Source organism: Necator americanus, chromosome III (genome assembly GCF_031761385.1).
Source record: "Necator americanus strain Aroian chromosome III, whole genome shotgun sequence".
Taxonomy (NCBI): Eukaryota; Metazoa; Nematoda; class Chromadorea; order Rhabditida; family Ancylostomatidae; genus Necator; species Necator americanus.
Window position 1 is genome coordinate 4,597,517 of NC_087373.1, and position 27,022 is coordinate 4,624,538.

Sequence of the window (27,022 nt, forward strand, 5' to 3'; positions counted from 1 at the left end):
ACCACTACTACCACTACTCATGTACGTCTAACGTGAGTTTTGATCGGGCGCACGCATGGCGGTTGCGCTGCGTGTTGCGTGCGGTCGCGCAGCGTGTTCCTCACAAAACGTAATCCCCAACGACAGGCCTTCGTGTCCGGTGTGTTTTTGTGTATGTTGTTATATTATGTTTTCGAAATTTATTGATTTTTCTCTGCGGATCGTGCGTCTTCCACGATAATGTTTTTTTTTGTATGGTTTCTTTCGTAAGCCGTAACAAATTCACATTTGCAAGCTAATCGATTTTTTTGATCAATGACGTCAATAAGTTGTAATTTCCCTTCCTCATCCTTTTGTTGTCTAATATCTCTTCACCCTGACGAAATCTATGCGATCAATGCACAATGTCATATATGCTTGTTGTATTGTCATTGTCATTGTCACTGTCATTGTCATTCAGCATGCACTACTATTCATCATCATCACCACCACACCAACACATACACACATACACATACCACATACACATAAAGTCGATCGATCAATCCCCGTTTATCCTTGCTGATTTGCACCTTGTGTTTCTGTTACCTCCTCAAAGCACCCGGTCAATCATACACATCTCTGGTTTTCATTTTTTTTTTCTCTTCTCTATCATCTGTCTGTAAAACTCTGCCCCCCCCCCCCCTCCCTCCTCCTCCCTCAGCGCCCCATTTATCCCTTCCCCGTTTTCGTTTGCGTCCCTGCTCTCCTGCTACTCCTCGAGTACCGCCGTCTACGAGTGTGCCCCGCCCAGTCCTTCCTTTACATGAGTATGATTGTATCCGTGTATTGCCCATATAAGTATAGAGAAAAATATGCCGAGCGGGCAACGCTAACTATCCCCATTCATTCATTCATTCATTCGTCCATTCATTCATTCATTCATTCATTCATTCATTCATTCATTCATTCATTCATACTAGTGTCTACTAACTAACAACGTCACCAGTTATTCGTGTAGTTCCCCCCTCTTCTTCCTACACGCACACTTTTCCTGCCTACGTATGCCCTCATTCTCAATTGTTCAACCGATGTGATGAGATTCGTGGCCAAACTCGTGTGTGTACTCTAATCTGGCATACTGTGGTGGGAATTGAGTGCTGTGCCGCGAAGGGACGCGTAGGCGCCGCGCGCGATTCGCTCGACGGCCGTCTTTCGCCATTTTGTGCCCAGAGCGAGTTGCGTCGACGCCGGACGTCATCGCCTGTATGTTTTTTTTTTCTCTTGGTGGACGTAGAGCTTCATCACAACCTCCGTCCCATTCTCCTACCAATGTAATCAATCAATAGCGTTTACGCGTGTGGGCGGAGCGTGTGAGTTATCCTCGTCGTCCAACACATTTTCATTGTGTACTACTCCCTCGTTGCTCATGCGTGTACATTGTGGCGCTTATACCGCTGGGCGCTCGCAAGCGCAAACTCCAACGTTACGCGGGATAGCATAAGCATTGGTTTTCTTTAAAAAAAAATCATCATAATAATAACATCGTTTCACTAGTATCTCCCCGGTTGCGTTAACGTTCGGCTGTGCGCATGCGTAACGCTTGCGGATGAATATTGATCGTCGCAGCGCGACGCGTAGCAGCAGCAAGTGATGTCGTTCTCCTTTTTACCCAGTGCGGGGTGTTTTATCACCCAGTAACCGTTTATATGTACGTTTTGAATTAATAAATCATTATTAATTGGATTGTTATTTGTACATGTTTCTGGATTTTTCGGTATGAAACTGGCACAAAACGGTGTTTTCTCGTTGGAAAATGTGATGTTTCCAAGTTTTACTGCAGATATGGCTTACAGTTCCACGGATCAGATTGACTTTTGGGTACCTATGACGTTGCACACCTATAAGCTCTACTAACATGTACTTATCTGCTATTGAATCTATTTCGTATGGTAAGAAATTCTTGTGGAAAATCCAGAAATCTGCTCGGGGTCCTTTTTTGAGAAGGTTTCTCTCAATCCGTCAGATTTATGTGACATTTCGAAAAACACTAGAACTTTTATAGTTAAGGAAATGATTTATTAACAAAGTATTATTCAAAATTTTTCAACTGAAAAAACCACAAAGTACAGTACTACAAGAAACAATATGGATATAGAACTGTCATATACATAGGTGGGTCCCTTTGTTTATATTTTTTTTTTCTCGAGAAGAACAAGAAATGCTTTAGAAAAATACAGTATAATACAGTCCCAGCAAAGTTCGTGAAATATTTACATGCAATCGACCGAAGTGATCTTCACAAATATAAAAATAATAATAATAATTTTACCACAAAATATAGTATATTTTATACTCAAGATGACCAGTAAATTAGGATGAGATGATATATGACGTATGCAATTCCATTAGCAAAATCCTATGCGGAAATATGATTTGCAATTTGATGAAAGTACAACTCGTCCACGATGTCCTTGGCTGCAATTTTATTTTTTTTTCTACGGAGAAATAAGTGTTATTTTTATTTTTCTCACGGAGAAATAAGTGAATTTTGATGAAGTTAGTAGTCAGTCGGTGGTTTTTGAGGAAAAGTTTTTTTTTTCTATGGATTTTTTCAAAACTATGTATAGATACGTGCTCTGAGCTTTAGACATGGTTCCAGCTCAGTCCTCAAATACCCGGTTTCTAAGCGTGAAACTCGTCCCGCTACGCTGAGCTGGCGAGAGAGATTCTTCTCAAATCCTTATTCTAAACCTCTTGAAAAACTCGGAGATTGTCATAATTTTTGCCGTAGAGCGAACTTTTGTGTGACTTTGCGGAAATGGAAAAAAAAAGTAAAAGAGCTCATTGAATGGATAGAATGAGGAGCTATGTATCAAAAAACAACTCTTCACTGATTTTAAGACGATCCAGAATTTTCACCAAAAATTTCACGGTAATTATCACATGACATTTGTCATTAAGAACGAATCGATAGTGAAAAATGACTCTGATCTAACGAGAAATTTTGACGTTTTAGCTTGATTTTTTTCTAGTCCAAGACCTTTCAAATTACCCAAGGTCAAAAAGTCTGAGGTCAAAAAACAGAAATTATAAATCTATAAATTATTAATCAATACAGAAGTAAAAACTAAAAAATAGTTTGTTCAGCTTCATTCCGTGAGCTCGTGATAGTTAACGAGATTCGTTAGGGAGGATTTGACCGTTTCCCCCTATAGTACTCTTAAATTGGGGCGGATGTGGCGTAGCGGTTAGAGGTTCCGCTGCCTGCACGATCGATTGGAGGTTCTAGTCCGCCCTAGTGCCAACCAAACCCCTCATTCCTCCGAGGTCGATAAATTAGTACCACACTTGTCTGGGAGGATAAAAATACTGACTTGACTCATCGGTTAGCCCCAGCAGGTAATTGTATAGGCCAGTTACACGTTCGTAAACTTCAAACGATTCTGAATTGACGTGAACGTGGTCGCGCAGGTCCCAAGCGGATTGATTAAGGCCAGAAACCTTTTATTATTTTATCCTTTAAACTCTTAAATTGAATACGGGGAAGTTGTTGAGTATGTGTACGATCGATAACGAGTCGAAATGTTCGTAATTTCACGTTAGGATAACGACGCGTATTTTACAAAGCATAGTCCGCAACACTTGAAATTCTTGCTTACCATCAGAATCACTGAGTTGAATCACAGTTCGTATCACACTGTCTACGATAATAGTAAGGAATCGTAGATTTTGTTCGGTTAGCATGTATAAACCATCACAATACGTACAATATTGACGAATCCCACGTCGATTCACTAAAAAGGGATTTTTTTTTCTTCCCAAAAATAATATTTAATAATGATAGTTTAAAAATGGAAAAAGCTTGGGGATGGACACTGGTGTCGAATGCTAAGGGTCGCTCACAGATATGCGTAGCTTAAATCTTATCCAGAAAGACACAAGGAATCTAATTAAAGGCATCACCCCACAAATCTGGGGTAGTATAGGTTTCAAGTGGGTAATGCCTATACGGGGTCGTGGATTGTGGGGAGGAGGATGATTCCGTCGATTTATTACTGTATCAATGGAAAAGGATGACCTCGGAACGCTGTTTCTTATGACTGCTTATGTTGCAATGCGCAACGTTTGCGCTCCGCTCAACCCCGCCTCGCCTGTGATTCGTCGAGAACCCATTTGGACCAATCGCAGGCGGGGGACGGCGCAAGGGTGGCGCGCTGCAATTGAGGACGTCGTAAGAAACAGCGTTCCGGGTTTATCCACCGTTTCCGCTGATACAGGAAGAAATGAACGGAATCACCCCCTCTCCACGATTTAGGACCCCGTATACGAATACTCACCACCTGGAATCCGTACCACCTCCGATTCGTGGCGTGATTCCTTTGAACTCGTTGGACGTCCTTGTGGTAGTATTAATGCTAGCGTTAAACGTCGAATCGACTTAGATTCATGGGGAATACTAGCCTTAAGGCCTAGTGAGAATCGAGCTCAAAATATATGTTTTTATTTCTTAAATTTATTTCACTAAAATAAACTTACCTATATTTCCAGTACTAAATTCGCGTAGTTTTGGCAGGAGCAAACTTGGGACCTCCGTTACAACATTGAGAAACTTCTTAATAGATCTACTGATCCTTTCTGATTATTGATTTTTTTACTGCTATGTTTATAGTAGGCGGATGGACCGAATTATTGTCGTAGATATAATTGGAGACTATCAAAATGAAAAAGAAACTAAGGATACAATGTTGTCAAGAAATTTAAACAGATAAACAAATTTTTTTGGTTGAAATTCACTTACACGTGTCCGAGATGTAAATCGTGGGAAAGTGTAGGTCCTGATTGGAATGGAAAAAGAATGAAGAGTGATCAGCGAATAAATACGCATGCATTCTAAAAACCATATGTATATAACTTATGGGACAGTAACAAGAAAACAGTACCCACATACCTATAAATATCTTGAACAGAATTAACCGCTTGAATAGGTAAACGAAGCAATAATAACCATGGGCGGAACGACCAATCAATAGTGTTCATACTAATCGATCGAGCGAATGCAGCAAGAAAACTTGGATTATTTCGATTATGCTAAATTTTGTACCTTAAAACACATAAGAACTTACTGTTGAACGACCGTGTCGTCCCTGTTCACACGTCCAATTAGCTGAATAAAATCACCCATATGATTATGTTCATGTAATTCACGTGCTGCCGTGGGAAAAATCTGAAAAAAGGTGGATTTTGTTACTGTGAAAAAAAAACTGCACAAAGGGAGAAATTTTGTACGAAAAAAATCGCGGGAAAAAATATGTGGGAAAGTGCCCGGGGACAACAGTTAGGGTAGTGGATATGCACGTCTTCGCGCCCGTACACTGTCCAAAAAATCCGGAATCCGGTCGAATGCATAAAAATTTCTGAACCTCCTCGAAACCTTCTGGCATACTTTGAGCCGTGGGAAATGGATCGTAATGTAGAACACCATCAAGCACAACTACACCGACAACCGTAGCATTTGAACGCCATAAATACGGTAGCAGTACTTCTTCGACGAAAGCATGGCTACCGGCGAGAACATGAAATAAAATTGATTTAAGTATTAGCGATCAGGTCCTAACTCCATTCAAACTAAGCATGAATTGAAGATTTTCTTTAGAAGATTTTAAAAAATCCTTCATAAATTAAAGGGAAAAAATTTTCTTTCCACCTTTTTCTTAAGAGCTTTCTCTGTTTAAAAAAACTAAAGATTGATATGATCTTTATTAGATTGATTTTTTTAAAGAATTCGCTTATTCGTAGATCACAATGGGCTGAAAACGGGTAAGGCATATAGTAGGATCGACATATCGATTTCTATAAATAGACCATAGCGATCAGACGGGATGTATTGATTTAAAGGCATCATTCCACGAATCTGAGGTGGTACGGATTTCTCGTGGAGTATTCGTATACGGCATAGTAGATTATGGGGAGGAGGTGATTCCGTCCATTTCTTGCTAATTCCCGTAAAAAACGGCTAGGAAGATACGGCTCCGGGCGTTCTGGCGTACTATTTTCCAAAACAAGTTCGATTGGAGCGCGCCAGCCTTGCGCACGCGCCGCCTCTTCTGGGCCGTTTTTTTTTACGGCAATTAGAAAGAAATGGACGGATTCACCCCTCTCTCCATAATCTACGATCCCGTATACGGATACTCCACCTGAAATCCGTACCACCTCAGATTCGTGGGGTGATGTCTTTAATCATTTTTGGTTCCTGAGCAGATGAATTTATCGAAATGTTAGTCAAATGAGGATCATACCAACCTCACGTTCACTCGCAAACACAGATTTAAGGCTATAAAATATTTCACATCGTACAGGTACGATAATTTCTTACAAATAACTACTACTTTAAGATGAAAATAAAATGATTTTCATTTTTTTTGATTAATTCAATCAAATAAGATGAGTGGCCTCAAACAAAAAATAATAATGTTCGAAAATATAATGCATAAAATAATATTTACTGCGTGAGAACCCAATATCCTGTGTGTAAATCGTGCCAGCCAATCAAACGCGGCCAAATGTCACGCCCCTTCTACACGTGCAACTGGAATTTCTGTGGAAATATATTCAAACCTGTTGTTTCATATCGAAAAATGCGTAAATTATTGTGTTATTTCTTTTGTACAATCGATCCAATCCAGTCATCACTCGTGCTGTCTCCAACACAGCCGCAACACCGGAACCGTTGTCGTCGATCCCTAAAAATCGATATATCGACTTGACGTTCTCATTTCTCATCACTTCTTTTTGTCCTTATCACATCGTACCTGGGCTATCCTCTTCGGTATCATAATTTGCACATATCACTAGTATTCGGTCATTCTCTGTATCGTAATGCGGACCACGTTGAATTGCAAGGATATTGACTCCGAGGTCGTCCTATGATGTGATTATTGATTAAATTCCTCTGCATCTCTATGCTAGCTCAGAATCAAAAAATCACAAATTCACTTACCCCTTCATCCGGTATAAATGCGTGCGATGTTGTTTGCAGACCTACACTGGAGAGCGCTTGACGTATTCCCATCCTTGCACGAGATTTTTCGGACGAGTTATACCTTCAGGGATTCATATACGATTAGACAACAAAACTAGTGATCTGGGCGCATAATTCTGCGAATTGCAACAGGGGCAACGCGCAAACTCTTGTCAATCCTACCGTAACCCTAATTTTTTTTCTGAAAATTTGATGAAAATAACATTTCCTACGTTAGTCAACTACTCCATACAAAACTCCTTCTAAAAGAAATTCGAGATAAGAAATTCGAGATACTCCTTCTAAAAGAAATTCGAGATAAAGTAGTACCAGTGACCAATGGCGTTTAATCAATACGCATAGTTTTCAATGAATACTTAGTCTTATTTCTTCCAGAATTTTCCATGACTGCGATCGCTACATATTGTGGAGGTAAATAGACTATTATTGCACAATGACTAAAACATTTCTTACTATGCTGATCCGAAAACGAAAGATGTGTAAGGTCAATTTCATAAAGGCATAAAACTTGGTTGTATGAAGGATGAATTGACGCGGAGCACAATAACCCCGTACTATCTTGAAACCAGATTTTTCATACCGCAACAAATAATTATTTTACAAATAAAGGATAGGGAATAAAGTATCTGGCGTTAATCAATCCGCTTCGGATGCACCACCGCGTTCAATTCGATTCAGAATCGTTTGAGGTTGACGAACGTCAGTCCTTTTACCCTTGCGAACAAGTCTGGTACCAATTTATCGACCTCGAAAAATAAAAAATAAATAACATAATACAATGTATAATAATAAACAAAAATATAATATAATATGCATATATTTTGGATATCCATGACTTTTTCTGGAGTGGGTGTAGCGCAAACGGTAAGAGGTTCCGCGGTGACTGCAGAATGATCGATCAGAGATTCGATTACTCTCTACTGTCAATCAAGCTTTTATTTATTATATTTTATTTTCATTTATTATTATACATTATATTATGTTGTTTTTTTATTTGTTTTTTATTTTTCGAGGTCGATAAATTGGTACCAGACTTGTTCGAAAGGATAAAAGGACTGACGTTCGTCAACCTCAAACGATTTTGAATTGAATTGAACGCGGTGGTGCATCCGAAGCGGATTGATTACAGATTGATTAACGCCAGACACTTTATCCTCTATAAATAATAAATATAAATAATTATTTCTACTACTAGATAATATTAATAATAATTAAATAATAATTATTGATAAAATTCTCAATTGAACTGAACGCAGCGATGCATCCGAAAAAGAGTTATTTATGCCAGCACTTATCACTTTATCGTTTATCCTTTATTTGTGGAATAAACATATTTATAACGGCATGAGAAATCTATATCTGTGTCTGAGAAATCTGCGACCCACGATCCAAAATACCCAAAGTTGCGGAAAAAAATCACCTCGGTAACGATAGAAATCTGGATAGATCGTGTTCAAGTCGATCGATATCAGCGATCTGAGCGTGAACACCATTCGATATGACGAGGAGGAGGATTGACCGGAATAACATCTACAACAAATGTTACTTATATTATCTTTTTTTTTGCAGAAACAAAAAAAAAAAACCACGTAGTCAATAAATCAGCTCTAAAATCAACTTCTTTGACTCGGTAGTGGGTTAGTGGAATTATGTACATAAGTGAGCATGGCGTTCAATAACAATGACCATGGGTGGAGGTGTTGATTCCCGTAGATCAAACATTGACAGATCCAGACACTATTTGACACTTCAAAGAAACACACATATTGTGCCCAGCGAAGAAATCTCCGCTCAATTCACACCCGTTCGTGTTTACACACAACATTTGGTCAGCATTTGAATGGTTCAATTATGACTTGAATATTCGAATAAAGGCACTGTGAGTTAGAGGTGCTGCTGCTGCGAACTGCTATAACTCGAAGAAATCTTCATTCTTTTTTATTTCTATGGCGTCTTTTTCGTCGTTATTGTTATACTTACACAATTCTTCATTCATTCATTCTTTCTTTTTTCTTTCTCTTTGGATTAAGACATTGTCAATGCGTTAAGTATTGCTAGGATTTGAAGAAATCTTTATTTATTTGCTTATTTATTTATTTATTTATTTATTTATTTACTTATTTTGTCATTTCCGTTGTTATATTATATTTACAAAATTCTCCAATGTTTCTCTCAGGATTAACTCTCATTTTCACAGTGTTACCTTCAAAGATTAAAAATAGAATAGATACCTTGTCAATGAGGTATGAACTGGTAGAATTTGAAGAAATTTCTGTTTATTTGTTTACTCGTTTACTTGTCTTCTCATTTCCGTTGTTATATTATATTTACAAAATTCTTCATGTTTCTCACTGGATTAATTCTCATTTTCACACCGTTGTCTTTGAAAATTTGAAAAAAAAAACACTGTAAACTGAGGCTAGAACTGCTAGAAATTAAAGAAGATCTCTATTTATTTGTTTATTTGCCTTGCCATTTCCGTTATCATATTATATTTTCACAAAATTCTTCATGTTTCTCTCGGGATTAACTCTAACTTTGACAATGTTGCATATCTTCAGATAAGGTTCCGCTATACACATCTAGGATATATGTAGCTGAAATCAAATAGTTCATTTAGCTATAGTTCCTGACGTTCGCACTTTATGGCCACTCGTTCACCCACAGTTCCATTAGATTTTCGCTTTGCTTCACTTTTGCTCAGGAATTTTTTGGAACTTTTCCACTTTATGCGGAGTTTTTCACCTTAGAATCCTCCACCATAGTACTGTGATCTTTAAAGGCATCACCCCACGAATCTGAGGTGATACGAGTTTCAGGTGGAGTATTCCTATACGGCATAGTAGATTATGGAAAGGAGTGGGGAGAGGGGGGTGATTCCGTCCATTTCTTCCTAATTGGCGTAAAAAAAACGGTCCGGAAGATGCGGCGCCGCACATAGCTGGCGCGCTCCAATCGAACTCCTTGTAGGAAATAGTGCGAAGGCACGCTCGAAGCCGTATCTTCCGGGCCATTTTCTACGGGAATTAGGAAGAAATGAACGGGATCACCCTCCTCCCGATAATCCACGACCCCGTATACGAATACTCCACTGGAGATCCGTACCACTCCAGATTACTGGGATGATGCCTTTAACTCTTAATTATGTCAGAGATATTCATATTTATTATTATTATTATTATTGTTATTATTGATATTATTACTATAGTGGAAAATTTTATGCTCGTTTACTATTGCCGTTGTTTCTACTTTAATTCTGTTTCTTAGCAGAAATTTTTTTCGCCACTTTTTCTCCCCAAATTAGAGAATTTTTGGTTCCTCTCAAGTCAAGGAGATCTTAGGAGTAGATAGTATTCTCATTTTCGGATAATATTTTTAATACCACGGATCTCCCTCACTAGAGGGATCACAGCCGGTTAGTCGCGAGGCTACGTGGCGCGTCCCCGGGTGGCGGATAGGGGGCTAATCGCGGACCAAAAGCGACCTTGCGCTTGCCCAGAGACGCAGGTGGATTCAGGGGATGGACTCCCTGTTTCTGCTGAGCCAGGACTGACTCATGACATCCTTGTATCCCGCACGTCGGTCCGGCCAAAAGCCTGCAATCAAGTGACTGGGAGGTGCAAGGGAGGCGGTTTGGAGTCGCCTCCAACAAATAAGCTCCACATGTCCACACCGGGAGAACGGAAGTTCTCCCAGAAACTCATGGGACTAGAGGCTTGCAACCTGCCCATGGGTTTTAAAATTTTTAAACAAAACACAGTAATAGAAAAGAGTCTCCTGATTCCGGAGGAAAGCCTGGTACGGTAGCGCCAGGTAGGACGGGGTTGCAGGAGTCATGTAGGCTACCAAAACGGAAAAGGACTAGGATGGCGATCTGTACTTATAACGCACGTACGCTTGCATCGGAAGCGGCCATCGAAGATCTGATGATGCAAGCCAAGAAGATCAAGTACGACGTCATCGGACTGACCGAGACGAGACGACGTCACCCTCTCAACGCCGTATATGAAACTGGAGAAGAACTGTTCTTAGGAACATGCGACAGTAGAGGTGTTGGTGGAGTTGGCGTCCTCGTCAACACGAGTATGGCAAAGAACATCGACTCTTTTGAACAACTTACGACCCGAATCGGACGTCTGCGGATGAGAAGATGTGGCCCAATACCAGCTTTGACTATCTTCGTCGTTTACGCTCCAACATCAAGCTACGAAGAAGAAGAAGTCGAAGCTTTCTATATGGACCTGGAGAAGTTCTACCAAGAAGATCATGCCTTCTACAAGGTCATAGTTGGCGATTTCAACGCTAAGGTTGGCCCAAGAAGAACGCCGGAGGAACTTCACATCGGGACCCACGGCCTACAATGGAATGACCAGGGAGAGAGGCTCTCCGAGTTCATCATGACGACTAAGACCATCCATGGGAACTCGCAATTTCAGAAGCCCTCTTCTTTACGCTGGACGTGGGAGTCACCCGGTGGAGGGTACCGTAATGAAATAGACCACATCATCGTCAATAAAAGGTTCTGCCTGACGGACGTCGGTGTTGTACCAAAGTTCTATACGGGATCGGACCATCGCCTCCTCCGAGGAAGATTTTCCTTCACAAGGAGAGCAGAGAAAGCCGCCAAGTTCAGAGAGAGAAATCCCAGGACTACCATCAACTGGGATCTCTTCGCTACGCTAGTCGGCTTTTGGGAAGATTCTGCAATGGACAACATCGACGAGGAATATGACCGGCTTGTCGAACACCTTCACGACTGCGCGAAGAAGGCTGAGAGTTTTAAACCACCAAGAGGCGTCTGTCTCTTAAAACTCTTGAGCTGATACGCCAGCGTGGAGCAGCACGAGCCGCAGGGAACCAAGAACTCACGTCCGAGCTCGCAAGGCTTTGCCGAGAGGCGATAAAGGAAGACCTTAAAGAGAGAAGAGCAGAAGTGCTGGCTGAAGCTGCAGAGGCGGGGAAAAGCATCCGCTATGCCCGTCGAGACTTCGCCAGTCGCAAGACGAGGATGACTGCTCTCCGGAACCCAAAGGGAACAGCCATTGCATCGAGAAGGGGGATGGAGAAAATCATCTACGACTTCTACTCTGATCTCTTCGACAGCCATGTCCACTTGCCTCCTCACCATCTGAGGGAAGATGGACAAGTCATTCCAGAGGTTCTCCCGTCCGAAATACGACATGCTATCATGTCGGTAAGAAATCGTACGGCACCCGGTCCCGACAGAATAAGACCAGAACACCTGAAGAGCCTTCCGCCAGTACTCATCAACACCCTGGCGAGGCTCTTTACACGCTATCTGTCGGAATGCAAGGTTCCTAAACAGTGGAAGACCAGCAAGACCGTGTTGTTGTATAAAAAGGGAGATCCATATGACATCGGCAACTATCGCCCAATCTGCCTACTGTCCGTCATCTACAAGCTCTTTACAAGAGTAATCCTTAATAGGATTGAAAAAGTCTTGGATGAAGGACAGCCATGCAAGCAAGCAGGGTTTCGAAAAGGATTCAGCACGATTGACCACATCCACACTGTTTCGAAACTCATCGAGGTATCACGAGAGTACAAGATGCCGCTCTGTCTCACCTTCATCGACTTAAAGAAGGCTTTCGACTCGGTTGAGACGGAAGCGGTCGTGGAAGCCTTGGACAACCAAGGCGTCCCTACTCAATATATAAGGGTACTTCGAGAGTTGTACAGTAACTTCACGACCGGAATTTCGCCATTCTACAAGAACATCATCATTGACGTGAAGAGGGGGGTCCGACAGGGTGATACAATTTCACCCAAAATATTCACAGCCACCCTCGAGAACGCAATGCGAAAGTTGGAATGGGACGACATGGGAGTGAAGGTTGATGGTCGGCAGCTACACCATTTGCGCTTTGCTGATGACATCGTACTGGTGACACCTAGCATCAGCCAAGCGGAACGAATGCTGACCGAATTCGACGAAACATGTGGATGCATCGGTCTTCAGCTGAATCTACAAAAGACGATGTTCATGCGGAACGGATGGGTCTCGGATGCCCCATTCACGCTCAACGGAACGAACATATCCGAATGCACCAGCTACGTTTATCTGGGTCGGGAACTGAACATGATGAACGACCTGACCCCCGAGCTGGGCAGGAGGAGACGAGCGGCTTGGGGAGCGTACAAGAGCATCGAGGATGTAGTGAAGAAGACCAGGAACACCCGGCTCCGTGCTCACCTCTTCAACACCACCGTACTTCCTGCTTTGACCTATGCTTCGGAAACCTGGGCATTTCGCAAGCAGGAAGAAAACGCGGTGAGCGTCATTGAACGCGCAATTGAGAGAGTGATGCTAGGAGTATCCCGTTTCACGCAAGTGAGGGACGGGATTCGAAGTTCTCTCCTACGTCAGCGATCGAAGATTAGAGACGCCGCCGCGTTTGCCAAGGAAAGTAAAATAAGGTGGGCCGGACACGTGATGCGCTTTAATGACAACCGTTGGACCAGAGCCGTGAGCGACTGGGTTCCCCGCGATATTAAGCGCACTACAGGAAGACCGCCGACCCGATGGTCAGATTTCTTCACGAAGTCCTTGAAAGAAAAATATGATGCTCTTCGTGTCCCACGCGAAAGGAGGAACCACTGGGCTACTCTGGCACGCGATCGGGACAAATGGAAGAATTACTGGCGCCCGCTCGACCAGTTCGAAGATCAACGGGAGTCAAGGTCAAGGTGATCAAGGTGATTTTTAATATTGAATATTTTGTAAAACGCTCATTTATTCCATTTAGAATTTTCATTGGACATGGATTATCACTTGAGTTACCACAGTAATTATTTTTTTCTTTTTTTTTTCTTCGTTGGATCGATGGAAGTATACAGGATCCTTGTTACAGATGTCTGTTTGGTCAATTCTGTTGTATTATATCGAGTACACGGGGTCAGATCGATGATATCGATCGATTTCAGCGCTATCTATCCAGATTTCTGCCATTATCGAGGTGATTATTCTCTTAACACTGGATTTTTTTTTTGCTTTGTGCGCAGCTACAGTCTTCGGCATACTATCGCTTTATAAATAAATCAATCCACTGATCACTAATTAATTGATCGAGGGAATTGATCTTCGCGTGGTGTCTCCAAGTCGAAGTTCCCAATCCAAATAGCTTGTTTATGCATTAGATTCTTATCAAATATCCAGCAATTATCCTTCTCTTCCAGAATATAGTTTCATTTGTATTTCTTAGGTTTTCGGTGCGGATATGCACACACTCTGCACAATTTCAAGCAATGGTAGGCCTCGCTTGCTCTCTGTGTGTCCCATAGATCTATTCATGGATCGATATCTCATCGATTTTTCAGTAACTCCATTTCTTCTCTACACTATACATCTAGTATTAATATTAATTCATGTGAATATTGTTATTTGTACTCGGAAATTTCTGAAAGGAAAAAAGGTAATGAAAGAAAATTAAATGAAAAATGGGGTAAATATAAAAAATGGGGTAAATATAAAAAATGGGGCGTCATCGAAGCGCAATGATTAGTTATTCAGGTACCATTTCTTGAGAGAGAAACAAAAAATATGAATAATAACCCCTCCGTAAGTTTCTTCCATTAGTTTATTGAACAATTCCATGATTGCCAGTCATTTTTTATTCATATCAGTGATTTCCATGAGATCTGACTAGCCGGTACCCATTTACTGCGTAATTTTCGATTTATTTTTAATTTTCAGACTGAAATAACGGAAATTTCGGCCAGAGCGGATGTATGGGATGATTACGATAAAACGCTTGAAAAATTAAAATCAAAAGAAACGAGGAAAAACACACAAAGCGATGAGAAAGTGTCACAATCATCCACGGAAAGCAAAGAGAAGAAAGAAAAACCGTAAGTGATGTCGATGGAATTAATTATGATAGGATTGTGTAGCGAAATCCCGTCTTCTTCTTGTTCTTATCAATCAATCAAGGATCTTTAATCCTGACGCTAAGTGATAATGGAACAGACCAAAAGTTGAGGGTACAGAATTGATTAATTCTTTTTTTTTTGAACGGCAAGAACTTTTTTATCTCATGCGAAAAACTCAGAAAAAAAAATACAGTAAAAAAAAGCATTCCGAAGTTTGCATCTATGATTGAATTGACACGAGACTGTAGACTTCAAAAAGAAAAAAAAAACTAAATTCTAAGGAACCATAGAATTGGTCTTCCCATCGATCACGAACTGCTTTACAAAAGCGAATCCATGCCCTATTCCTTCTACCGTTAGGTTACGTTTTGAGCGAGAAAAAGAGTTCATAAGAAAGTTGGGGACTAGTTCTCGCCACTGAAACCATATACAAACGTGCATCAATCGGAATATTTCCATATTGAAAATCACTTTTTTTTGAATTTTTCAATTTCGATGTATTCGTTTTTAGGAAACCAGTAAAAAAGGAAGTGGTGGAACCAAAAAAGGAAATTGATTTTTCAGAACTTTTAAAAAATCCACCACCTGATGTGAGTATTCTTATGGTTGCTGACTGTAATATTCTTACTGTATTTGATCTAATGTTCAGGTGGATTTAAATGATTTCATTGTTAAAGCAGCGATCGCACAAACTGTTGTTAACCCATTACTAGTGAAAAAAATCGGTAACATAGACGATCAGCAAACAGTAAGTGGGCGTGGCTAATTAAAACATCGGCGCCAAGTTCACTTTTTTTTTCCAATGCAGGATCCAACAAAGCAAAAAGAGCAACTTAAAAAATTAGAAGAACAAATGAGATCTAAAAATGATACAATTGATGAAGAAAAGGATCCTAAGAAACCACCATTACAAGGAGTGCGTGGAGTATTTTGTCCTACAAGTTTCGCATCAATCAATATCGATCACTGGGACAATCGGTCAATTTTTGGTTTTGTCAAGTTTGAAGTTTTTTTCTTAGGTGAAATGGGGTGATACAAAATGTGTCTTGTATGAAACAAAGGATCAGCTAACATTAGAGGATGACGGAGAAGATGCAGATTTACCCTAATCAAAGTTATCGATTTTTGTCAGTAATCCCCTTCAGTTACTCTATGCTAGCACCTTTCAATCAATTATATGTCATATGTATCGATTATGTACAACAAGTGCAATAAAGCTATTTAACTTAATTGTTTTCAGCGTTTGAATTTAATTCTCTAAGAAAACCTCTGCAGGATCATGGAAGAAAGAAATTACGGTTATGGAAGAGAATCCACTGAAAGTTTCTATGAAAAAATGCATATAGTTAATTGGATGAAGGATCGCACATATTCGGGTCAAAAGGACATGAAACATGGAGCAATTGCATGGGCGGCTGCGCTCGAAGCGCTGCGGTGGAGCAAGCGGTTGGAATCGAGGTGGGACCATTGTGAACTGCAGCAATGAAAGGTGCTTCATGGGTCCCCACTCGATCCTGACCGCTACGCTCCACAGCACCGCTTCGACCGCAGCCGCCGATGCAACTGCACCGTGCTTCATGTCATTTTAAAGTGGATAAGGGGTAAAGTGTCTGGCGGTTAATCCGCATGGGACCCGCGCTACCACGTTCACTCCCTTTCGCAATCGTTTGAGGTTCACGAACGTGTAACTGGCCCATACAATGACTTACGGTGGCTAGCCGATGTGTCAACTCAGTGTTTTTATCCTTCCAGTCAACTCTGATAGCAATTTATCGACTCCAAAGGGATGAACGGCTCGGTGAGCACTACGGTGGATTCGAATTCGGATGGATCGTGCAGAAAGCGGAACCTCTAACCGCTACCCTACTCGCCTCCATGCCGTTTTATCTCTACTATAAGTTATTTTATGCATGAAATCTCAAAAAGCGATCATTGGCGCATTTGATCTACTGATATAGTACCGTTTCGGTCAGAATTCTTGTAACCTCAGGTTCAGGTTCGAGACACATGTAGCTAAATTTTACCAGAGCATTTCAGAGGGTTGAACTCTTCTTTTTGCATGAAAAACAATATCCGGAGGTAAAATTATAACTAGATACTTCTTTCCTATCTCTCATAACTTCTTTATTCTTACTGACGTATTTAAAAAAATACTTCTACATTATAACGGATGACGACAAGCACATAGAAAAGTGAGTGATAATTTTACAATTGTTATTTGCAGTACAAATAATTATGGTACTTCGAGAGTTCCAGTTCAGCTTGTCAGAACTCGTGGTTTTCAATAAGGTCACCGAAAAGACTTGACCACACCATACGTTCATCTCCGTATCTGTAATCCTATCTGTTCATTTTCTTTACAAAACTGGGAATTAGTATGACCAATTAACCTCATCGCTGGCATATCCACTCCAAAAATTCTTTGCCGATAGATTAAAAATTCTAAAGCGTAAATACCACGATATGGAATAGTGTGAAAGGATATTGGATATTCTGAAAACGAAACAATTAAGAAATAGACAAGTAAATATTTGCATTAGAAATTGGTGGATACAGTACGATCAAAACTCGTATCCCATACATAACGCGACGACAAAAATATGAGGTTTTTGCATGATTAGCAAGAATTCTGAGCCTGCTGAGTTTATAGACCATAGATATTTTGCGACTTTTCGAAGACGCCACAGTTCAAAATCCAAAACTTTTCTTCCTTTGGCAGCCACTGTATGGTTATGCCCACCGATCAATAGTGTGAAATTGCAGGCACGGCTTAAGGCTGGCTGGACCGCGTTGTAGCAGAACGTGGGCTGAACGTTATGGTGCAAAAATTTTGGTGGAGACTGTGTACATAGGCCTACTCTATGCAATGAACTCGCATAAACTGAACAGCACAAAGGAAATCTTATTCGAAACTAGGCTAAAACTCTCAAAAAAAAAACAGCCAAAAAGAAAAAAAAAAACACCAAAAGCAAAAAAAGGAGAAGGAAAAAAGGTTCCTATGGAATTGAGCCGAACCGAATGCTCTTATGGAACTGTGCCGCACAAGCACTCAGGGAGAGTTACAAACGCTTAATTAATAATGACGTCCTCACCTGAACAGCAATCCATTCCGGATGGAAAAACAGCTCGATCAGACGCATTTTCCAGCCATTTCTGAGCGGTAGTATTAAAAACCAGCTCATATGGTGCAACATGCTCTTGTGGTTTCAGCGGTAGTATTCTGAAATTAGCAAGAAATGTACATCATTGTTATAATGTATTCGTCCAATCAGTGAATATATTTTTGTCACAATCCATGTTTTTTGAACTAGAAAGAAGACTAGAAGTTCTGAACAAGAAGAAGAAGGAAAAACACTGCGTCTAGAATAATGTTTGAAAATTCTGCTAAATAAACAATAGAGGAGTCGAGGATTTCACTAGGACTGTACACTATTTAAGTATGGTCTTACAGTGAGAAGACATACGTATAAATGAAGGGTTCAAGTTTTATCCGAAAAGATTTCTTCCCATCACTACGACGTCAAAACAACACTTATACTTGTAACTTCCAAAATTTCTAGCCCATAAGCTACCGCACTACGACCACTTTACGCGGATCTGCTATGCAGTACTATGTAGGAGTGTGGTCCCGCCTAACGCATCGTGTTATCGATTGGCAGAGCATGCGTTCTTCGGGGTACTGATCCGCGACCACGACCAAGCGCGAGCAGATTCCGCGCGTACTGGCCGTAACGCCACGATTAAGGGAACAAAAACCATAACAGCTATAGTTGGATCAAGACAACATGGAGCATGGTTCAGTTGCGTAAGCAGCTGGCCTCGAAGCGGCGCGGTGGAGCGTAGCGGTTTAAATCGACATGGGACCCGCCTGCCCGCAATTGCACCTATCTTAATGTCGTTTTGATCCGTCTAGTACGTAACGTGCTCAACCGAAAATCCTTCATCGGTGCATGGAATCCTTCAATGATGTTACCTATTCCTCACAAACGAAACCAGCACTCACAAATGGGCATTCTCCCTATCACGTGAATCCACAAATCGAACGCCACTATTCTGGAAACACATCCACATCAGTTCTAATTCGTTTCCTTTTTCTTTAGTACAGTTTTTTGAGGACTTCAAACCATCAATCACAATTCTAAAGCTGAGTTAATTAGAGAACAAGGCAGAGTTGTCTTAAAGATTAAAGGCTATACTTTCTCACTGCTTCTTTACTTAATATAAATCCTTGTAGGGAATAAGACGATTTTTTGTTTAGCTTTGGAAATGTGAATATATGAGATCCAAACACTAAAGCTTCTTGAGGTGAATATTGGAGAAGTAGGTATCTGAAAATTAAGAGTTGGTCTGCGGTACTACCGCTATACAATAGTAACATAGTAATCGCAACGAGTGTTGTTGATGGTCATAGCGTCAGCTAGCAATTCTTCCCGAATCTTTGTAAAAAAAAAATGGTATCATGATGTTTCTAGTGAAAAAAAACTACTACTGAGAATTCGACAAAATCCACTTGCAATCAAAAAGAAGATACCGTAAATTCTCAAGAATTACATAACTATCATCCGTGGCAGCAAGAAACCAATCGTACTGATCCTGAAAACGAAATTGATCTGAAAATCGCATGCGATTACCCCAGCACATCATCGATCCTCATGTCCCCCACCATTTGAAGAAAGAAAAATCAAACAAATACCAAGAAAATTACACGAATATAACATAGAGATAGGTAGCACTGGACTGTTTGTTGCAACTGCAGAAAATAAAAAAGTAAAAAAAAAAAATAAAGACTTTTCCAATGCCACTTACTAGATAATGCATATGAACGAATTTCAACATCGATCGCACTTTCCGCCATGAATTCCGACTTTTATGAAAACCTAAATTTATCGTGGGAAGCGTATTGTCATCGCTCGATGAGACAAACAAGTGCCTAAAATTTCTGTACAGTCCATGGAAACGTCCCTCAACAAATATCCTCACTTATTGCATCGTTGAGCCCATGTCGTGTTCACCGCTCTCACATACGTACGATGCCTGGATGCATCCGTCATTATCCAGCAAAACACATACACCTCAGATGCCACATAATCCGCAATTATTCTCTCATCTGCAATTTTTGACAGGTTCTGTGTTCGTGGTAGAATGAGAAATTACGTAATTGCGTACAACTCACTTCGATGTGCGTCATCTTCCAATGGGAATGTTCTCGCTGTTTCGTTATGGAGTTCATCAATTCCATTCAGTTTTCCTGATCTTATTTTGTATTGCATTATCTGTAACTTTGCAAATGCAATGCTTATGGTGTTGTGGTTTCCGTTCGTAGGAACATGTCCCAGGTAAAGTGTAATTCGAGGGCTGCTCAGTCGCACTCTTATTTCTGGAGGTAATAAGTCAGTTGGAGTCCTAAGACCTAAGCATTAGCCTTAGAGGATCTCTGAAGTGATCCTCTAAGCTAAAGCTACTAGGAGAGAAAAAAAAGTAAGATAGAGCATCCAGAAATAAGAACGCGGTTGAGTGGCCCCCAACTACAGTTTCCCTCATGCTCCTTTAGGTTGGATCAGTTGATGACCATGTAAGGCATAATCACTGCTCTATCTATGTAAAAGTAGCATGAACATAGCCGAAATCATTCCAAAGATACATTTCAGTCGGGAAATCACGGTAAAATACGGTGATGTGTCTCACCCGCGAGTGCTACGGTAGTCCTCAATGCCATTGTATGGTCAGAGGCAGCATAGCACTGAACTGAAGGTATTAGGGTCTCTACACAGATAGGGTTAGCGGTGTAGCTCACAAATATGAGTGCGATCACGCTCAATTCTCCTTCATTATCCACAGAAACGTCGGGGAAACGGATCTGTCATCGTATTGGGATCCAGGTCCCAATACGATGCACCTAATAACGTCCCACGTCCACGTCGCCCCGTCTGCCACTTAAATGCGGTGTCACGTTTCCATCGGAGAAAGCGATAGTTTATCAACCGACAGATCATCAATCGAAGTGAATAGCTCTGTCATTCCGAACCCTAAAACCTAAGCATTGGTCTTTGAGGATCCATGTCGAGTAGGGTAAAGAGAAGGATATAAAATACAAGTCTGATCGTCCGGCTTACGCCGGACTCTCAGACCTTGTGTGGTGTTCGCTTCGCTCACTTTCATCAACTAACCAAAATATACTTTTAAATTGAAATTCAAAAATTAGTGGTAGTGATATTTTCTTTAAATAATAAGAGTTCTGTTTTCATGTTGTTTTGTTATTTTCTTCTTTCTTTTTTAATGTATATAAAGACAAAAAATTTCATAGTTTTTTCTAAACGCGTCAGTTCTACATTTTGAGAATATTCAAACTTTAGCTTCAAACACTACTTCGGTTCGAATATAATATATACACAATTTTAAAGCATTACGCGAAGAATGGGTGTTCTCCCTATTTTCCTCAACAGCTATCAAGGAATGATGTTTAACATAAAATAATGTGAAGATCATCGTACTGATAAAGGTAACGTTCTTTGTCAAATTATGTAAGCTGTTGGCTACTATTTAAGCAGCCGGTTTCATTCGTGTTTCCACTTTCTGAGGAACACAATACCAAGCTGAGGCAAACGTGCAAGGAAACAAACGCACGGAGGAGTCATAGAGGTGATGAACAACGCGCGCAGTAGCCACGGGTATCAAACGGCTGCAACGTGCCATTTAACTTCTGCGACACGCAAAAAAAAATTACTGCAAAATAATACTGTACAACAGTTCCACGCTGTCCGTCGCACCCAATTTTACAGCTTTCGGGTTTTCAATGTGCTCCCCTCGCTTGCACAACTCTTCTTACTGCTGAACAGCACTTCTACTGAAATTACTCTGACCCTAAAGATTTTTTAAATCAAAATTTCCGTTAACTGTTCCAGAATACCACACATATGTAGTAGAATGTAGGATGTAGAACATAAGCAACATGTGGATTTATTAAAAAAAAGACAGAAACGAAACAAAATAGTATATCGAAAAGTTTATTCGTTCAAAGTAATGTTGACCATTTTACCTGAAACAAAGGAGCGACACTGTGAGCAACTCTCCACGTATTTAGGTTGTGGAAAAGTTTACAAATGAGCAGGAACAAAATCTTCGTAATCGACCATTTTCTTTATACATACATACATACATACATACATACATACATACATACATACATACATACATACATACACACATACATACATACATACATACATACATACATACATACATACATACATACATACATACATACATACATACATACATACATACATACATACATACATACATACATACATACATACATACATACATACATACATACATACATACATACATACATACATACATACATACATACATACATACATACATACATACATACATACATACATACATACATACATACATACATACATACATACATACATACATACATACATACATACATACATACATACATACATACATACATACATACATACATACATACATACATACATACATACATACATACATACATACATACATACATACATACATACATACATACATACATACATACATACATACATACATACATACATACATACATACATACATACATACATACATACATACATACATACATACATACATACATACATACATACATACATACATACATACATACATACATACATACATACATACATACATACATACATACATACATACATACATACATACATACATACATACATACATACATACATACATACATACATACATACATACATACATACATACATACATACATACATACATACATACATACATACATACATACATACATACATACATACATACATACATACATACATACATACATACATACATACATACATACATACATACATACATACATACATACATACATACATACATACATACATACATACATACATACATACATACATACATACATACATACATACATACATACATACATACATACATACATACATACATACATACATACATACATACATACATACATACATACATACATACATACATACATACATACATACATACATACATACATACATACATACATACATACATACATACATACATACATACATGCATACATACATACATACATACATACATACATACATACATACATACATACACGCACACGCACACGCACACGCACACGCACACGCACACACGCACACACACACACACACACACACACACACACACGTGACAGAATAAGCCCGTTATTATATAGTAGATAACCTCGATCTATCGCATTTCTTGAGAATTTTGTAATACAACAGGCTTCATAAAAGCTACAACACGTAATCCAAAGGCTCTCCTCAGGGTAATACCCTTGGGAAAATAGATCAATATGTGGATAAAAGTTGTTGCATGCGAAGAAATTTCGGTTTTTTTTCTTTTCGTTGAAAGTGCTACTTGACATTAGTTAGCTGTTCACTTATGATAAGCTTGTTTCGGAGGTTAAAGACATCACTGCTCGAATCTGAGGTGGTACGGATTTCAGGTGGAGTATTCATATACGGGATGGGAGACTATGGAGAGGTGGGTGATTCCGTCCATTTCTTCCTAATTGCCGTAAAAAAACGCCGGAAGATACGGCTTCAGGCGTTCTGGCGCACTATTTTCTACAAGGAGTTAGACTGGAGCGCGCCAACCTTGTGCGGCGCCGCATATTCCGGGCCGTTTTTTTTTACCGAAATTAGGAAGAAATGGACGGAATCACACCCCTCTCCTTAATTTACGATTCCGTATACGAATACACCACCTCAGATTCGTGGGGTGATGCCTTTAAGTAAAGTTAAGGCAGTAGTAGTTCCAGTTCTATCTTCCTTTCTTCTTAGTAGCTTAACCTAAATGTCATAGGTGCCCTAAGATTAACGTTTGGGTTTCGGGTTCCTCGACCACCTAACTACCTACTTTCAACGATGAATTTTGCTTGATGAACTATCGCCTCTTCAAATGCTTTTCTGCCATTTCAAATGGGAAAGCCATTTGTCAATTAATCGAGCATTTCAACAATGTACATCATCTTTTGACCAGAAACGAAAAAAAAACTCTATAACACAATAACATTCACAAATACAATTAACAAGAATACAAACTCCCAGTTGAGCATAACAATGAACGTATCACCACCAGAGGCGCTTAAAACCACATACTGACAGAAAGCGATTAGGCATCAGATTACTGTCTGACAGAGCAAGGCGCGGCGCTACGCTACCGCGTGCAGTCTCCTCATACGATGGTACATATAGTATGGTGAAAACGACATGAAGGACGGTGCAATTGCGTACGCGGCCTCTCTCGAGGCGGTGAGGGTTAGCGTAGCGGTTAGGAGCCCTTTTTGGCACCACCCTCGCTGCAGTTTGCGATGGTCCAACATCGGTTCCAGCCGCTTCTTCCACCATGCCTTTTCGAGTGCGTACGCAAATGCTCCGTCCTTCACGTCGTTTGCTTCATATCGTTTTAATCCGATTATATACCGCTATGCTCCACTGCACCGCTTCGAGCGCAGCCGCCTACGCAACTGCACTGTGCCTCATATCTTGACCATGTTCATGTTTTGACCCGACTATTTTTCCTTTCGTGTAAAAGCAAAACATATTAAAAACGTTTAATTCGATGCATATGCTACAGTTCCTATAGTAGGGTCAAAACGACGCGAACCACGTACGCAGTTGCGTACGCAGGTTCTCCCAAGGCGCTTCGGTGGAGCGTCGTGGCTAGGAGCGTGGTGAAAGCCTTACTAACACCACCTGTCGCTGCTGTTTGCGACGGTCCCAACTCTGTTCCATGTGCTGCTTCCACCGCGCTGTTTCCAGCGCGTACGCAAATGCACCGCAACTACCCGACTATAAGTTATAACACAATGCCCACTTGAAGTTTCATTTACTGTGTTTGAATCCCGTAGTTCTTTTCTGATTTCAGGAAATATCCATTTAATTTACCGCCTTGTTACTTTTTTTTAGAAGTGTTGGCGGTAAAAACCAAACTGAACTTTAATTACCATTGATAACATGTTCTTCGCTGATACCCTTATATTGAACAAAAATGGATTCGGTGCTTTACTCTGTCTCATTTGCTGTCCGGAATCTTCAATATTTCGTTTTTTCTCCACATCCATGGAGATTAACTGGGAAAATAAGACGAATTTACTGTATGTACGTATTCCTGCGTTAAACTTGTGAACTTACTCCAGTTTTTATTATCATCGGGAGATGCCATCCAACAAATATTCCAAATACAATGTAAAAAATTGCTTCGGTAAATATTGAAAGTTTTAGCCATCTGGAACTTACGGTGTAGACTCTAAGCCAGAAAAACAAACGTTATTAATAGCAGATTACCGTAAAGCTCTTCCTTCTCTCACCGATTGTAATTGTAGGTAGCGCATTTCAGAGTTGTACTCTATGAAATGGAGGGGAAAAATGAAAAGTATGTGTATGTTCCACACAGCAACACCTGTTAAATATTGGAACAACACGTTCGGTATGTTTGATTTTCTAACATTGTTAACATAACAGATTTTCTGTTTTCTACAATATCCCTTTGAATTTTTCTTCCAAACATTCCTCTTCTTACGATTAGTATAGTCGGGTCAAAACGACATGAGGGATAAAATGTAGTTGTTTCTTATTATTATTATTCTATTCTACTGTTTATTATTCTTATTTCTCGAAGTAAGTAATCAAATCAATCAGGGCTCTAACGCTTAAGAATAGACATCATTATGTCGCATGATGGGTGGCGATTGCCCAAAATGCTGTGGAACCAGGTAAATATTTATGATGACTGAATAGTTGCTTGTTTCAACAGATTTATGTGGTTTTCTTTTGTATACACGCAGTCACAGTACGGATTTTTGTTCTCCTTAGCTTAGCATTGGAACCATCACGTGGGTTTGTGTTTCGATCGATAGTGTGAAGTGCTGACTGGACTGCATTGCAGCGTCACAATGTGGAGCACAACATCCGTAAACGTAAGGATGAGGTAGTAAGTTTTTCGAAATAGTCGATGTTCATTGCTATACTCGTGATGGTGAGGACATGAACTCAACCAACTCATCTACTGTCGCATGTTTCGAAGAACAGTTCCACTCCAGTTTCATACACGCCGTTGAGATGGCGGCGGCGTCCCGTTGCCGGTTGCGATGCAAACGTTCGATCGCTATAAGTACAGATCGTTTTCCTAGTCCTTTTCCGTTTCAGTAGCCTAGCCTTGCATAAAAATTTAAAACTTATAGGCAGGTTTGCAAGCCTCTAGTCCCATGAGTTTTTGGAAGAACGTTTCGTCCTTCCGGAGTGGGGCATATTTGTTGTAGAGGACTCCAAACCGGCTCTCCTGCAGCTCCCAGTCACTTGATTGCAAGCTTTTGGCTGGACTGAAGTGCGGGATACAATGGTACTATGAGCCGATCCAGGCACAGCAGAAACAGGCAGTCCATCCCCTGAATCTACCTGCGTCTCAGGGCAGCTACAAGGTCACTTTTGGTCCACGATTAGCCCACTCCCGTCACCTAGGCACACGCCACGTAGCCTGTGATTCAGTTGTGATTCCTCTAGTGAGGGAGATCCAGGTATAAGGTCGCTCTTGGGTCGCGGTTAACCCCTACCCGCCAGCTAGGGGCACACCATGAAGCCACACGAGTAACCGGCTGTGATCCCTCTAATGAAGGAGATTCGTCGAATATTCAAATATCCGCAACTAAATATCTTGGCAGTTTTTTTTTCACATCCCACAATTCCTTGAAGATAGGGTTGCAGCAAAAGCGCAAAAAAAAAGTTGTGATTGAACATTAGGACAAGGAAAATATCTCCAACGGACTGCGCATATCTGTGAGCATCAACGTCGACCCACCCACCCAAGATCCGTTCAATTCATAGGATCCAAAAAAGGAAATCTATTAATTGCCTAAGGCAATGTTTACCGCTTTCCTCGTTTTGCCTAATCACCGGTCACAACATTACCACTGAACGTTTTGCTCCGTACCTCCGTTCATATGTTTCATGTGTAGGATTTTATCACGCAATCTAATCCGAAATTCCTTATCCGCTATGTGAAATGAAAATCGGT

At 40.4% G+C, this 27,022-nt stretch overlaps 4 protein-coding genes across 9 annotated transcripts; 1 reads left to right on the forward strand and 3 right to left on the reverse strand.

Moving 5' to 3' along the window:
* Window positions 1-2,377: 2,377 nt before the first annotated feature.
* RB195_008604 (uncharacterized protein) lies at window positions 2,378-5,402 on the reverse strand (the record flags this gene model as incomplete). Its single annotated transcript, XM_064195180.1, has 6 exons — window positions 2,378-2,436; window positions 3,621-3,755; window positions 4,760-4,851; window positions 4,910-5,029; window positions 5,085-5,185; window positions 5,382-5,402. 6 exons carry the CDS (start codon window positions 5,400-5,402, stop codon window positions 2,378-2,380), a joined length of 528 nt encoding a protein of 175 aa, XP_064046325.1.
* A 1,168-nt stretch (window positions 5,403-6,570) lies between these two features.
* RB195_008605 (uncharacterized protein) lies at window positions 6,571-8,530 on the reverse strand (the record flags this gene model as incomplete). Its single annotated transcript, XM_013435547.2, has 4 exons — window positions 6,571-6,701; window positions 6,771-6,882; window positions 6,959-7,061; window positions 8,421-8,530. 4 exons carry the CDS (start codon window positions 8,528-8,530, stop codon window positions 6,571-6,573), a joined length of 456 nt encoding a protein of 151 aa, XP_013291001.2.
* A 2,336-nt stretch (window positions 8,531-10,866) lies between these two features.
* RB195_008606 (uncharacterized protein) lies at window positions 10,867-15,999 on the forward strand (the record flags this gene model as incomplete). 4 transcript variants are annotated; one of them, XM_064195183.1, is made up of 13 exons in its annotated part: window positions 10,867-11,796; window positions 11,832-13,487; window positions 13,576-13,717; window positions 13,768-13,806; window positions 13,873-13,916; window positions 14,224-14,269; window positions 14,339-14,433; window positions 14,532-14,579; window positions 14,715-14,869; window positions 15,402-15,480; window positions 15,540-15,638; window positions 15,699-15,806; window positions 15,910-15,999. In XM_064195183.1, the coding sequence occupies 13 exons, from the start codon at window positions 10,867-10,869 to the stop codon at window positions 15,997-15,999; spliced, it is 3,531 nt and encodes a 1,176-aa protein (XP_064046327.1). The 4 variants fall into 4 exon arrangements, with proteins under 4 accessions (XP_064046327.1, XP_064046326.1, XP_064046328.1 ...); XM_064195184.1 differs by lacking the exons at window positions 14,224-14,269; window positions 14,339-14,433; window positions 14,532-14,579 and adding an exon at window positions 13,960-13,977; XM_064195182.1 differs by lacking the exons at window positions 10,867-11,796; window positions 14,339-14,433; window positions 14,532-14,579 and having other exon boundaries at window positions 12,009-13,708; window positions 13,873-13,977.
* Window positions 16,000-17,155: 1,156 nt separating this feature from the next.
* On the reverse strand, window positions 17,156-25,343 carry RB195_008607 (uncharacterized protein; the record flags this gene model as incomplete). Of its 3 annotated transcripts, XM_064195185.1 has the most annotated exons (13): window positions 17,156-17,222; window positions 17,281-17,383; window positions 17,983-18,110; window positions 18,894-19,028; window positions 19,087-19,218; window positions 19,422-19,483; window positions 19,584-19,640; window positions 19,697-19,820; window positions 19,871-19,997; window positions 20,064-20,163; window positions 24,957-25,082; window positions 25,144-25,237; window positions 25,297-25,343. In XM_064195185.1, 13 exons carry the CDS (start codon window positions 25,341-25,343, stop codon window positions 17,156-17,158), a joined length of 1,302 nt encoding a protein of 433 aa, XP_064046331.1. The 3 variants fall into 3 exon arrangements, with proteins under 3 accessions (XP_064046331.1, XP_064046330.1, XP_013291000.2); XM_064195186.1 differs by lacking the exon at window positions 19,584-19,640; XM_013435546.2 differs by lacking the exons at window positions 19,584-19,640; window positions 24,957-25,082.
* Window positions 25,344-27,022: the final 1,679 nt, after the last annotated feature.